This window comes from Dendropsophus ebraccatus, chromosome 4 (assembly GCF_027789765.1).
Source record: "Dendropsophus ebraccatus isolate aDenEbr1 chromosome 4, aDenEbr1.pat, whole genome shotgun sequence".
Classification (NCBI taxonomy): domain Eukaryota; kingdom Metazoa; phylum Chordata; class Amphibia; order Anura; family Hylidae; genus Dendropsophus; species Dendropsophus ebraccatus.
In genome coordinates, this window is record NC_091457.1 from 61,125,229 (window position 1) to 61,140,388 (window position 15,160).

At 45.2% G+C, this 15,160-nt stretch overlaps 1 protein-coding gene and 1 long non-coding RNA gene across 5 annotated transcripts in view; both read right to left on the minus strand.

Moving 5' to 3' along the window:
• Positions 1-8,896, minus strand: part of CYLD (CYLD lysine 63 deubiquitinase) — a 42,199-nt gene extending 33,303 nt beyond the window's left edge. For all 4 annotated transcript variants that reach the window (XM_069965936.1, XM_069965934.1, XM_069965935.1 and 1 more), the window contains exons 1-3: positions 8,319-8,896; positions 6,677-6,979; positions 3,648-3,753 (exon numbers count right to left, since the gene is read on the minus strand). In XM_069965936.1, the coding sequence (XP_069822037.1) occupies positions 3,648-3,753; positions 6,677-6,979; positions 8,319-8,819 (910 nt within the window). In that variant the 5' untranslated portion in view covers positions 8,820-8,896. The remainder of the gene's footprint in view (positions 1-3,647; positions 3,754-6,676; positions 6,980-8,318) is intronic.
• Positions 8,897-14,843, minus strand: LOC138788241 (uncharacterized). The gene is made up of 3 exons (XR_011362567.1): positions 14,552-14,843; positions 11,305-11,381; positions 8,897-8,951 (listed from the first exon to the last, which is right to left on the minus strand). It is a non-coding gene; the product is annotated as an uncharacterized lncRNA (long non-coding RNA).
• Between the last annotated feature and the right edge of the window lie 317 nt (positions 14,844-15,160).

The following is a 15,160-nucleotide window of genomic DNA, read 5'->3' on the forward strand; positions in this document are numbered from 1 at the left end:
TCATTACCACTTAAATGCCGCGACCCACAGCGATCGTGGCGTTTAAGTGAGAGGAGCTGTAACTTACCGATCAGCGCTCTCTTACCTTCCTCTGTGCGGTCCAATCAGCGCTCTGCTTATTGAGTCTGCCACAAGCAGGCTCAATGAGCAGACCACCTATAACACTGATCAATGCTATGCCTATGGCAAAAAAAAAAAAAGTAAAAAAATACCCCAAAGCCCCTCCCCCAATAAAAAATTTAAATCACCCCCATCTCATTATACAAACAAAACCTATAACAATAAATAAAACAAACATATTATATACAGTGGTGTGCAGAATTGTCCGATCAAAATATGACAATTGTCATCCTGTACGGCGAATGGCGTAAACGAAAATAGGGAAAAGAATTGCTGATTTTTTTTGTTTCATTATATATAAAAAAATAATAAAAAGTGATCAAAACATCTGATCTATACAAATATCGTAATAACAAAAACTACAGATCATGGCGCAAAAAATTACACCCCATACAGCCCCGTAGGTTAAAAACTAAAACCATTATAAAGAGTCACAACATTTTATTTAGCATTAATTGTGTTTGGGCTGACCTATAGAATAATGGTATCATGTCGCTTTTACCATATAGTGCATTATGTAGATATAGGAACCCCCAAAAAGTTACAAAATTGCATTCTTTTTTCCAATTTCACCTGTTTATATTTTCATACATGATATTTTTGGGGTTCTGTCATACATGTTATGGTAGAATGAAAAGCGCCATTACAAAGTACACTTGTTCCTGAAAAAAAACAAGCCCAAACATGGCCCTGTAGATAGAAAAATTAGTTCCTATTCTTGACATTTCATGAGGTGGGACCAGAGCTGGACCTGCCATTAGTACACATACAGGCATTCCCATTTCCTCACTCATCTTGACAATCACAGCACAGCACCTACTTCTTAAAGTGACTGTACCACCAGGCTCAGGCTGAAGCACTGGAGGCAGGCCGACACACCCCCAGTGGGAAGAAACCCCAGCCCCTCCATGATGTGACTCCATTAGAATCAATGGAACCCTATCATAGAGGGGCTAGGGTTTCCTCCCACTAGGGGTGGATCGGCCTGCCTCCAGTGCTTCAGCCTGAGCCTGGTGGTACAGTCACTTTAAGGCTATGCCACATGCTATTGAAAATGCACTGGACGTAACAGACCAGCACTGTGCTGGGGGATGATTTAGGCACTACTAAAGAGGGCATTTGAAGAGAGAAGGGGTTGCTGATGCACTGGCTTTGCCAGGTGGTATGTGAACAGATATGAAGGAAACAGAAAGGCACGGCAAGAAAGTTACACTAAGGACTAAACTGCTACTGATGCTCATGGCAAGTTAACGGGGGTTATCCAAGACTTTTTAATAAACCAGCATTACAATGACTTCTTGTGTTCTCTGGCTCAGTCACATAACCGCTCTGCCTGTGATTTCTTTCATGTTCAATACATTGTCTGCTCCATTGAACATGGTGACAGGTGGAGTCATCAGGTGGGTGGGGCAGGTGTCCCTCCCATGGGCTGGCAGGAATTCCACATTTATTTTAGCTCTGCCCCTGTAGCATCAGACCCTGCTCTCCTCCATGTCATGCTGCCCTTTCTGCTATAGCTTCTACTGAGCTGCAATATTAGCCTCACCTACAAGGATGGGGCTAAAATCAATGTGGGGGTCCCACCAGCCCATGGAATGGACAACTGCCAAACCCAGCTGATGACTCCACCTGTGATCACGTTCAGTGGAAGGAACAGGAAACAAATATTGAACGTGACATCACAGGAAGGAAACAAACAAAGAGTGGTCATGTGACTGAGCCCGAGAACACAGGAGGAGCTAGAAATAAATAATGGAAACACATATAGAATGTACAATACCCACAGAAGTCAATGGAATGCTAGTTTATTGAAAAAACCCAGACATCCGTTTGGGGAGGTGGGGCACCTTTATGGGTGGTCAGAGATGGCAGGGAAGCCTTAACTAACTATCCAGGGACAGTAAGGATTCGATAGAGCAGGCAGACAAGCTCACAGTGTCCAGGTACACAGCTAAGGCTTTGTGCAAAACACTAGCTACGTTTTGGGTAAATTAAGTGATTTAAAATTGTTGGGAATTACACAGGCTATGAAACTAATGCTGGGTTTACACAAAACGATAAATGGCCCGATCGTACGATTAACGATGTCGGAGAAACAATTTTTTTTTCATAATGATCAGCGTTTAGACGGTACGATATATCGTACGGAAAATTCGTTTTGTGATCGATTTGCAGTCACTTAAGCCTATCTCACACTAACGACTGTTCACGCGGTCGGCAAACGACAAGGCAAACGACTGTTCACACGGAACGATCTGCGAATTTTTTTGCGAACGATCAACGACGATTTGAGAACATGTTCAAAGATCAAAATGAACGATTTCTCGCTCGTCATTTGATCGTTCGCTGCGTTTACACGTACGATTATCGTTTGAATTTGATCGTTATCATGCGAATTCACACGATAATCGTTCTGTGTAAACGCAGCATAAGTGAAACTGTTTAAACTAAGGCATGATTCACACATCCCCAATGGCTGCCCACAATCAAAGGACAGCACTTTGTGCCTCTGTAGTGGTAGGAAATTCACAGACCACTACATTCTAGACCATAACTGCATGTCTATACTAGGACCTGCCCTCTTTTTTGCAGCATGGATGTCTACCTATTCACAAATGCACAAAAAATTCTAATGTGTGAATAGGCACATAGTAATCAATGTGTTTTAACTATGTCCTTGATTGTGGATGTGGAATTACGGCTAAATTTTCCAGACGTGTTAATGAGGCCTTACAGTGATCATACACACTGAAATTCCTCTATATTCAAATGCATTATTTAATACCGAATATGATCATTAAAATCCCCCAAGTAGAACAAAGCAAAAATATTGAATGAATAAGCTCACTCTTGAGTTTTTGCTTTTTGTTTTAAATAGTTTTAACATACAAACAGCAAAAAAACAGGGTGACCCTAAACTTAATTTTGAATAAAGTGTTGTTGTTTTTATGTTTTGTTTTGTTTTTGGGAGGGGGGGGTGCTTTGTTTTGTTTTCTGAGAAAAGTTTAAAAAAAATACTAATTGATTTAGGGGGGGGGGGGGATAATAAATACAATAAAAAGGGCATCAGTGATTTTCCTCCCAGGACAGTCAGTGGCATACTGTAAGTGTGTGTTCACATGTAGCATATATGCTGTGGACTTCACACATAGGTAAATCTGCAGTGTGTAAACAGTATTGTGCAAAAAAAAAAAAAATCTGAAACCAATACTGTGGATTTAAGGCTGCAGATTACAATGCTGTGCCCACTGCTTTAAACTGAATATTAAACTGAATATTAAAACTTGCTGTATTATCATGACATGATGTAGATTTTACCTGAATAGTTCCTTGGGTGAAATTTTCAGTGTATACACTGTGTGTGAACATACCCTAAGGGTGCGTTTACACGTACAGGATGTGCAGCAGATTTGATTGTCCAGAATTGATTTGCTTTGAATTTGCAGCTTCAAATCTGCGCCATCAAATCTGCTGCAGATCCTGTACATGTGAACGCACCCTAAAAGTCCAGGAGCCCATATTCTTACCTGGGATGATGTCATTGATATGCAGAAGGAGAGTGCTTTCCACACTAGCAAAGCTACACAGTTGGATCCCATTATATCGGCCATCCCAATTTCCAATAGGATTGTCCTATTAAGGGAAAAAAAAAAAAAAAACACATTTCTAATTCCATCTAATCCATAATCATTAATGGTGCAGTGTAATATGCAGACAGCCTGTAGTGAGGAGAATACCTACTGCTGGAGGCTACTGTGGAGATGGGAGCAGACTGGACTGCTCACTAAGTCTCTGTTCCTTAGTGTATGGACAGCTGCACTGGGTACAGTCTCGCCACACGCTGGCTCTAAACAAGAAAGTTTCAAAACTGCTCATTTTCGGTCAACCACATTTCCGTCACACCACCTAGAATAAACACTTTCACTGGGAGTTAAGTCACCAGTGAAGCTATATATTCAAGATAAACTGGGCGACTGAAATAGCTCCTGCCTTCAAAGTGGTAGCCCAAAGTAACCAGAATATCATCAAGCTTCACAAACAGGCAGCTATGAAAAAGCTGCAAAGAAAAATCATATTCACAGTATAAAACATCTTTGCTTCGCCTTTCATAGGACATGTTCACACTTACAGGGACTAGCCTCGAGCTTTCCCTTATTTATAGTAAAAATACAAGTCTAAAGTGCAGATCCTGCTGGAAAAACAGAAGCCCAATGGACTCAACTAGATCGATTAGTGCACATTAAAGGGAACCTGTCACCCCCCGAGTCGGGGTGACAGGCTCCCTGACCCTCCGCTACAGCCCCCTATACTCACCTGATCCCGCCGGGTCCCGCTTCTGGATCCGGTCGGGTCACGGAGATATCAGCCGCTGCAGCCCGGCGCGCGCGCTGAGAGAATGAGGGAGCGCTGGACATTTTTTTATGAGCGTTGGACTCATCGCTCAGCGCGCGCGCCGGGCTGCAGCGGCTGAGATTTCCGTGACCCGGCCGGATCCAGAAGCGGGACCCTGCGGGATCAGGTGAGTATAGGGGGCTGTAGCGGGGGGTCGGGAGCCTGTCACCCCGTCACGGGGGGTGACAGGTTCCCTTTAAGATCAGTTAGAAATTTTTTGTCAGGATGCTAGTGTAAACAGGGCCTTATCTTGTGCAGCTTTTAGAATGTTATAAGGCTTTATACTGGAAGTTCTGCTGGATTTCTTTTATAAGAAAGTGATACACTGCAGGGAGTTAAAGGGGTACTCTGCCCAAACGCTATAATTTAGTATTGTGACCATAACCTAAAGTTATACACCTTTGTAATGTACATGCGTTTCCAGTTTGGCGTCAGTACCCACTTTTTTCTGCGTGCCTCACCCACCGGAAGTCCTGTAGTCCAGAAAGAATCATTATTGAGACGTCTCATGCCTTTGCAGAAGGTGCCATTTTGAGCCGTGACGTCACAGTGTTGAGTTACTGGATGTGGGCAGTAATCCTGCCCTCGGTGGTGGGAAAGCTGTATGGAGCATTAGTGAATCCCCATAGGGCCGGGAATTGTTCAGGCTGAGCAACCTATGGCAGAGAAGCTGTAGAGAGCATAAGTAAATCCCCATACAGCAGTGGCAAAATGCTCTAAACAAGCTCCGTCCCTTTCAAACTCTGTGACTGGTGTATGGGAATTTACTCATGCTTTCTACAGCTGCCCTGCCATAGGTAGCTCTGTCTGATCAAGCCCCGCCATTCATACAACTTCCCTGTCTCACCCCCCCCGCTATCATAAGTGCCCAGGAGGCTAATCCTTCATGCTAAATGCCCAAAGCTCTGTACAATGAGCACTTCCCCCTTCCCTCTCAAGTTGTGAGTGACAGCTCTAGCATCCATTTATGAGATCAATAGTGCTGTCACTCACAGCTGAAAACAGGGGCTGGGGATACAGTGCATACAGTTCTTACCATAGAGTCCACCCCTAAGTACAGTGGTACCTTGGTTTAAGAGTAACTTGGATTGAGAGCGTTTTGCAAGAAGAACTTACAGTTTTTCCAAACTGTAACTTGGTTTAAGAGCATTGCTTTGCTATAAGAGCTTCCTGTACTGGGTGGGAGGGAGAGTGGAGGAGGGCATGGTCTGCATAGCGTGGTCTACAGCCCTGTACTCTGACCCAGGAAGTCTCCCTCATCTTCTAAATCATAGCAGATCCACTTCAGGCTGGGGCTTACATCAGGGGACAGGACTGTGGATGTAATCTCTCCATAGCTGTAACCCCTCTCTTCCCGGACAGAGTGTGCTGCTATACTGTGCCCACATCTGCCCTGCTCATTCCTTCATGCTCCCTGTAGTCTCTGTCAGCCCTCGTGTTTCCTATCCTCTCCATTGCTGTAGAGTAACTTATAATATCACATATTCTGCTGTTTCTAAATGTTTGTTTCATTTGTTTTACAATTGCCTGCATTTCAATGATTTGCTTTGGTTTAAGAATGGATTTGGATTACAAGCGCTGTCCTGGAACAAATTATGTCTGTAATCCAAGGCACCACTGTACTTGTGATAGTGGTGCCCAAGATTCTGCATTTTTTATTTATGCAACCTGTATAATAAAGACTTAAGGGATGTTTCAACTTCAGGAGTTTTGAGGGTTTACAACTGCTAACTGATTCCCTTAAATTCAAGCAGACTCTCATGGTGTTGTTCAGCAAAAAAAAAAATTTAAAATAATAAAAAAAAAATATATATAAATAATAATAATTTTTAATATATAATTCAAGTACTTATCAGCTGTTACGCCCTGCAGGAAGTGGTTTATTTTTTTCCAGTCTGTAGAGCAGGAGAGGTTTTCTATGGGGATTTGCTATGGGTCTGGACAGTTCCTGTGACGGACAGAGGTGGCAGCAGAGAGCACTGTGTCAGGCTGGAAAGAATACACCACTTCCTGCAGGACATACAGCAGCTGATAAGTACTGGAAGACTTGATTTTTAATAAAAGCAAATTACAGATCTCTGGCACTATTTGGCACCAGTTGATTTAATTCTTTTTTTTTTTTTTTTTTTGCTGAATTATCCATTTAAAGAGAAAGAACACTTACCATATCAACTCCAACAAAATATCCAAGGCTTTCCTTCCCGGGTAACACATCGCAGAAAATAACTGTTCCAAATTCCATACTCTCTCCAATTTTCAGAGACACTCGTGAGTTGATCTCTAGAGGAGGGATTTCTGTTGGGTTGGTGTCTACTGGAGATGCATAGTCACTTTCTAGTTCTTCATCATCCTCCTCGCACAGTTCTAGTTTGTCAAGAGCCACAAACACACCACATTCATCATCACAACGGAATAGCTGCTTTCCCTGGTACGATCCTTCTGTGAAACCCTGACCACGACCATCTTCCTGATAGGGGAGAAAAGATACATAATAATTATAGCTATAGCACCTTTAATGGCCACCACACCCTGGTACAGCATATGTCCCTTTGTAAAGTATATTAACCATGTTAAAGAGGAGGTTCAAATTCATATTGTAGCCACTCTCTGGGTTTAAAGCAGTTTAGACTGAAAAAATAATGTGACATCTGTCTATGTGATGTGTCCAGTATTGCAGCTCAGTTCCTTTGAAGTGAACAGGGCAGAGTTGCAAAACCAGGCCTAACCTGTGGGCAGGAGGGGCACTGCTTCTAGATGAAAACAGCCATGTTTTTGTAATTCCATAGAATTAATAATATTTATTTGTATAGAGCCAACAGATTCCGCAGAAAAAGTCTGTCAGCAGTGATCAGAGAACAAGGGGACAACCTTTCTGGTAACAGGATTGGTAATAACCAGTTATCCTTTTCCAATAGGGCTAGGCTATCAATATTAGGTTAGCGGGGTTCATCTCCCAGTACCCCAATCGATCAGGTCGCAACATCTGTGTAAATGCTGCAGCCTCTTTAGTGTTTACTTGCGCTCATCCTTGCATGCATTTAGGTGAACAGGACAGTGCTTGTTCAAGAATAAAAGTGATCTTTTATCATCTGGGGATTGTGCTACCTGGGCGGGCTTCATGGCCGCAGTTCCACTTAGCCCCGCCCACATCACCCCATAGGCCCCATCGCTCAGTGACTTAATCACTGAATAGGCCCCACCCCTCAGCTGCCATTGGTAAGTGTAAGTGGCGCTTCGGCCATGAAGCCCCGTCCAGGTAGCACAATCCGCAGGTGATAAAAGATCACTTTTTATTGAAACAAGCACAATGACGTATGATATAAAAAAAAGGTGTGAAAACTGCAAAATTTACCCTTTACATCTGTGTACAGAAGTCATAATGCAAAAAGGAGGCGACTGTCACTTTAAGTATGGCACATGCAAGCTGGAGCACTGTAAACAATAAAGAAGCTTTCTCAAAAACTGTCTGGTGGGGGGGACAGGTGTCGGACACCGCCTCTCATGTTGTAAGCGCCCGTTCACACTGAGCAAAACAGGAGGAAATTCCGAGCGGAACCTGTGACGCAGACTCCGCTCGGAATCCCGTCTGCCTCATTGTGATGTCTTGTGCACCTCTGCTCTAAGAATTGAAATGTCAGTTCTTTGAGCAGAGAGTGGTGAGACATCACATTGAGACAGTGAGGCAGGCAGAATTTGCTCAGTTCATACTAATACTGTCTAATACACGTCTAATACTGAAGACTTATCCAAATGTAAGGTTGGTTCTCAAAAAAATAAATAAAATAAAACAACAACCCAAAACTTACCAATAATTCTACCCCGAAGAAAATTCCAGTGACAGGTCTATCTGGCAACAATGGTCCCCTATAGCGCACAACACCAGGGTAATGGCCATCTCCGGGCCTCAGGAAAACCCTTACTGCAGAACCAGTCTCAATCTGTAAGGCTCTGGAAAGCCGGGCTTTATTCTTGAATAGACTATAGCGCTCCTCACAGTTTGTTATCGCCAGAAGCAATTCAACCAGCTTTTCCGTAATCTCAATAACATCTTTGTCGTCCACGAAGATGAGGGTATGGGTCTGATCCAAAATTTTCAGGGCAATCTGTACTTTTTTGTTCTTGGATGGGATGCTCCTGCTGTGCGCAGCTCGCTCCTGGACATACTGCCCGATGCTCCCCCGAGGAACCTTAATCTGTTTTTGGGTCTGTTTGTCAAGCAAGCTGCACTCCTGGATTAGTAGGTAAAAAATCCGTTCTTCCCAATAGGAGGAGCTGCTTTTCTCCTGACCCCAGAGATTGGAACTCATTGTGACAAGGCAGGATTCAACGAAGGAGTTAAGAAGTTCCTTGACTTAGATCATCTTATAGATCCTATACTGTAATGCCGCCACTGTAATGCCGCCAAATCCATGATCCAAGTAGATGAACGAGTGGCCAGTCTAAAAGAAGAATTAACACAGTAAGAGAGAATTAGAAAGCCCATAATGCACGTTTGGAATGGTTTTTCAGTATGTGTACATGCTTTAGTCATTGCCATATGATACTTCCAGAATATCCATATCATATGTGGACAAGTAGGAATACAGTAAACCATCACTTCAATCTGCTGTAAAGGTGTGTAGCATTTTATAAATTGGCAGGTGACTTTCAGTAGTATGGGAAAGTTGGATGAACAGCAATATGGCCACCATTACAACTTATACATGGGTTTGCATTCAGCTTTTCTAAACTTCTGACGGTAACTTGACTTTAAATAGCAGCACTACATAATAAGTAACGTGCCATTCAGGGGCCCGGCAGAGCTGGATGACAACTCTTCAGGAAACTCCAGTAGTGATTATTAAAGATTGTCATCCAGCAATGCATACAGCTCAATGGAATTTCTCACAACGTGACACAACAGGATGACTCAAGGACTTCTATTTACATGTATTATTTTTAATGTAGATGTCGTCACTATATTGGGCTGTATACCACTGAGGCACATGACTTATTGTCTGATTGTATCATCAGCGCAGACCTACAGGAAATAAAGACCACAGAGTTATAAGGGGAGAAACAAGGGTATATTTAGCACCCCACATGACGCACTAGGAATTCCCCTAAGTACGAAACAAAGTCACGTAATGGTAGAATCACACCGTACACAGAGATTCTCCCAAGCATCTGTATGCTGGCCACACTAGCCAGACCTCCAGCACTACAACTTACATTACAGAGCATTACACAGATACAAGTTCAGTCGTTCCATGAGGTTTGTGTATAGCAGCAATAATACCAGCAGTAAAATGAAGCCATGTTATAAAATGATGCAGCTTTTTGTAAGGTCTATGCCAGGCCTTGCAGCCTTTATACAGTCTCCCCACAGTATATGAACCTTGGCTCTCCAGCTGTTGCAAAACTACAACCCCCATCTTGCATGGACAGCCAAAGCTTTAGCTGTGACTTTACAGGTGTGAGGAGAGTTGTAGTTTTGCAACAGCTGCAGAGCCAAGCTTCCCCATCCCTGGAATATGACATTTTACAACAATGACAGCCTCCAAGTGTTTCTCTGTAGCAATCTCTGCCACTTCAGAAACATAAGAAGAGAGGAGCAGCGAGGGACTGTAAGTATCATGTCAGGTGCTGCGTAGAACAGGGAAGGGGGGGGGGATAAATATTTTTTTTTTAATTAATTGGTTTTAGAAAGTTATAAAGATTTGTAATTTAATTCTATTTAAACATCTGAAGTCTTCCTATACTTATCAGCTGCTGTATGCCCTGCAGGAAATGGTGTTTTCTTTTAAGTCAGACAGAGTGCTCTCTGCTGCCACCTCTGTCCAAGACAGGAATTGTCCAGAGCAGTAACAAATGCATATAGAAAACCTCTCCTGCTCTGGACTGTTCCTGCTTCATGTGTTTGTGAGCCATGTCAGCTCCTGCCCCGCACAGCCTCATCTCGCCCTGCTCTCCGGCCACTATTGTATCTTCAGGCCCCCTCCCCCAGAATGATTGACGGGTGCCAGGTTGCAGATACAGCAGTAGCCGAAGAGTGGGGTGGACGCTGAGAGTGTCACAAACACACCACTGTAACACTGTCAGACCTGAATGAAGATGCTTTTTACTACAGATGCCGGATCACAGCATCATGTATGCAATGATTCTGTGATTGGCGTCTGAAAACTGGCAGCAAAAATACATGCACATCTGTGCTGTCACTATCCCTTTAAGTGACAATTAAAGGGGTTATCCAGGGTGAGGGGGGGGAAAAAAAAACAGAAAAAAAAAACACGGCTGCTTTCTTCCACGTAAAGTGTCACTCTCATCCACTGAAGGGAACATGCCGAGTTAAGCTAAAACCAGGAGTGACCCTGTTTTTGAAAGAAAGCAACTACGTTTTCCTAACTTTAATCAAGAAGGGATTTTTCAAAGCAATACCTCTAAAATTAATCCTACATTATTGACTATTGGTCCACCAGGTAAAGATTTATGTATGAAAACACCATAGATTTGAATTTACTTTCTTTCTACATAAATGTATACTACAGATACAGACCATAAAATAATAAACACAATGGTGGAGATTTATCAAACATGGTGTAAAGTGAAACTGGCTCAGTTGCCCCTAGCAACCAATCAGATTCCACCTTTCATTTTCCAAATAGTCGGTGAGGAATGAAAGGTGGAATCTGATTGGTTGCTAGGGGCAACTGAGACAGTTTCACTTTACACCATGTTTGATAAATCTCCCACCATGTGGATAAACTAACACAAGGATATTGCACCTTTACAATCACCAACTACTATATTTACCATTGTATCTGCTGAATATGTATCTCTGGCTGCAGTATCCGTCCTTCCTCAGCCCTGATGATTTAACATTTTCCCAGCTACAATTAAAAGAAAATGAGTATTATTATCACGGTTAAACATCTGACTATAGAGAAGATATCAAGGGGAAATACAGAACACGGAATCTGATTATTCAACAGAAAACTGGAAATGAATACAAAAATCAATAAAATCGAGACTTAAAAGACTGTGCACAGTCAGCTTCATCCTTAAAGGGATTATTCCCATATTAAGTTCCACAGGATAGGTGATAACTAGATGATACTAGGGACCCCCAGTAAACATACAACCAGAGGGTAATTGTCCACTGTGTGAATGGAGCAGCAGTGCAGATGCTCAGCCATCGCTCCACTCACTCTCTACAGGATGTACACACATAGGCGAGTTTCCATGGAGCAGTGACCTCTATTCTCGAGGTCAGTAGGGGTCCCATCAGTGGTGAGTAATTACAGAAGAAAATGACATTTATACACAGTAAATGGGTAATATATATATATTGTAGGGATCTTCCCGGGGGATGGTGTGTTTGGACACAGTTCACAGCAGACTTGGACTTGTAAAACAACAGCTTGGCGTTTATTTTCAGCATAAACAGTCCGTAACAGAAATATAGCAACACTGTGCTTTAAGAACAAAACAAAAAGGTCTTGCCCGTCTGGGCGCTAACTAACAACGCAGGTTACCTCTCTGGCACTTCAGTGGTCAGTTTTGCGGGGTGTGAACAGGCCCCAGCAGCTGCTGTCTTCCCAGCTCTCACCAAACAGCATGCAGGCTGTTCACTCCTGGCTGAGAGAGATCCCCTGCACACTGAGCTCACCTTTTGCCTTCTCAGGCTGATTGGGATCAGAGCTCACCTGATCCCAAAACCCATACTGGATCGAGGGGGAGGGAATGGCAGATCCCACTACCAACCTATCCACCATTCCAGTAAATCCAGGCCCGGTAAAAATAAATAATAACTCAGCAGCATAGCACTGCTGAGCAACAGATCCCTCCTGGACTTACCACCTCACACTACGCATCAGCCTAGGTGAGATGTACACCCCCTCGAACACATCTCCAGTGACATGTCCACAATATATATATATATATATATATATATATATATATATATACACAGTAAAATTTCTTCAGCCTGGCATTAATGGTTCTGAATAGCTGCAAGATAAACATTTTGGACTGTTGGATTACAAAAAAAAAAAAATACTGCAATACAGTATCTCTAATGGTTCTTTCTGCCCACACTGTCCTGCAAAGCCAGGCGAGATTACCAGCATGTCTGCATCATCTTTTGTTGGATAAAAGGAATTTTCACATAAAAGATTTCCATATCATCTAGAATCCAGACCTGGATCTGGGCCACCCCTGTCTTATCACTGGCCTCCAGGACCAGAATATGTGACAGCACTGGTGCCAATGTCTCCATACTCCTGTAGATATCTGCTGGACCATGTCGGCGGTCTAAGGAAAAGCGACACAGTGACTGATCCTCTTTTGTGTTGCCTGAATGTTGCTTCAAAGGTACATTCCACCATATTGTATCTTCTCCCATGCAGGTGTCTTGTCACATATACCCCACCACCAGCAATAAGGGTACATCAGAGCCACCCCACCCACACTGCCCAGGACAATGCATGCTACAGCAGAGTCACCAAGAGGGCCCCCAGCTACAGGGGTACATCAGAGCCACCCCACCCACACTGCCCAGGACAATGCATGCTACAGCAGAGTCACCAAGAGGGCCCCCAGCTACAGGGGTACATCAGAGCCACCCCACCCACACTGCCCAGGACAATGCATGCTACAGCAGAGTCACCAAGAGGGCCCCCAGCTACAGTGGTACATCAGAGCCACCCCACCCACACTGCCCAGGACAATGCATGCTACAGCAGAGTCACCAAGAGGGCCCCCAGCTACAGGGGTACATCAGAGCCACCCCACCCACACTGCCCAGGACAATGCATGCTACAGCAGAGTCACCAAGAGGGCCCCCAGCTACAGGGGTACATCAGAGCCACCCCACCCACACTGCCCAGGACAATGCATGCTACAGCAGAGTCACCAAGAGGGCCCCCAGCTACAGGGGTACATCAGAGCCACCCCACCCACACTGCCCAGGACAATGCATGCTACAGCAGAGTCACCAAGAGGGCCCCCAGCTACAGGGGTACATCAGAGCCACCCCACCCACACTGCCCAGGACAATGCATGCTACAGCAGAGTCACCAAGAGGGCCCCCAGCTACAGGGGTACATCAGAGCCACCCCACCCACACTGCCCAGGACAATGCATGCTACAGCAGAGTCACCAAGAGGGCCCCCAGCTACAGGGGTACATCAGAGCCACCCCACCCACACTGCCCAGGACAATGCATGCTACAGCAGAGTCACCAAGAGGGCCCCCAGCTACAGGGGTACATCAGAGCCACCCCACCCACACTGCCCAGGACAATGCATGCTACAGCAGAGTCACCAAGAGGGCCCCCAGCTACAGGGGTACATCAGAGCCACCCCCACCACCCCACACACACACTGCCCGGGACAATGCATGCTACAGCAGAGTCACCAAGAGGGCCCCCAGCTACAGGGGTACATCAGAGCCACCCCACCCACACTGCCCAGGACAATGCATGCTACAGCAGAGTCACCAAGAGGGCCCCCAGCTACAGAGGCACCCCACCCCCACTGCCCAGGACAGAGCATGTTATAGCAGAGAGTGCGCCTAGAGTGCCCCCATAATAATGACCAGCTACAGAGTGCACCCCACCCCCACTGCCCAGGACAGAGCCCCCATAATAATGACCAGCTACAGAGTGCACCCCACCCCACTGCCCAGGACAGAGCCCCCATAATAAAGAGCGTCTACAGACCCCAGCAGCACTAGGCTGAGACAGGCAGCTCCCTCCCACAGTGACAGCCATACACCCCCAGGAGCAGCTGGACACTGCACTGACTACCCACACCCCCCTGTCATGTCAGGGGATCTCCACAATAGCACAATAATCACACAGGTCCTGCAGCTTCGTATAGGTCAGCAGTGCACGATCTCCGCTTCCTATCAGTGAATAGAAGCCTCCCCGCTCCCCAGCACTGGTGCAGGCACAGGACTAGCTGTGTAGCCGGGGTCCCATCACTGTACATACTGTATACACAGCAGGCAGCATAGCCGGAGTCATGTGACCCCCGGGTGACATGTCCTCTGTACTCACCCTCCGGGGAGGACACCAGGCTGCAGCGTCTTCTTGCATTACATGAGGCAGCAGATCACCGCGACCAGATGATCACACAGAAATGACAGCGAGCCCCGGGGCTGAGCTCAGGGCAGCGGGGGGAGCCTCCGGGTCACGGCTGTCACCGGGCACAGGGCTCACCGAGGAGGAGGCGACACATGGGGGGCCGGGGGCTCTGACGTCTACACTACAGGTGGCCGCCGCTGATTGCTCAGGTTCCAACGTAGATGCCAGGTCCGAGGAAGCTGAAGGACCTGCGATGATGTCATGGTCACATGATCAGTCACATGACCACCCGGGAGGAGGGAACTCTGGGGGTGTGTGGCAGTGCTTGTTTACGTGAGGCACAGCCATATAAGCTGAGTGTGGGCTCTGTCTCGTGTCATTGCTGGACAAAGGGATTGTTTGTGTGTATATATGGTGTGCATGCAGGAGGACTGCGCATGTGTATATATTTGGTCTGCACATTACACGCTATGGACACATTAGCCTACCCTAATAGGATTTAAAGTGGTATTCCACTATAGAAATAAAATGAGGTTGCTGGGGAAGCGCTAAACTAAATATTGATACATGATACCGGGCGAT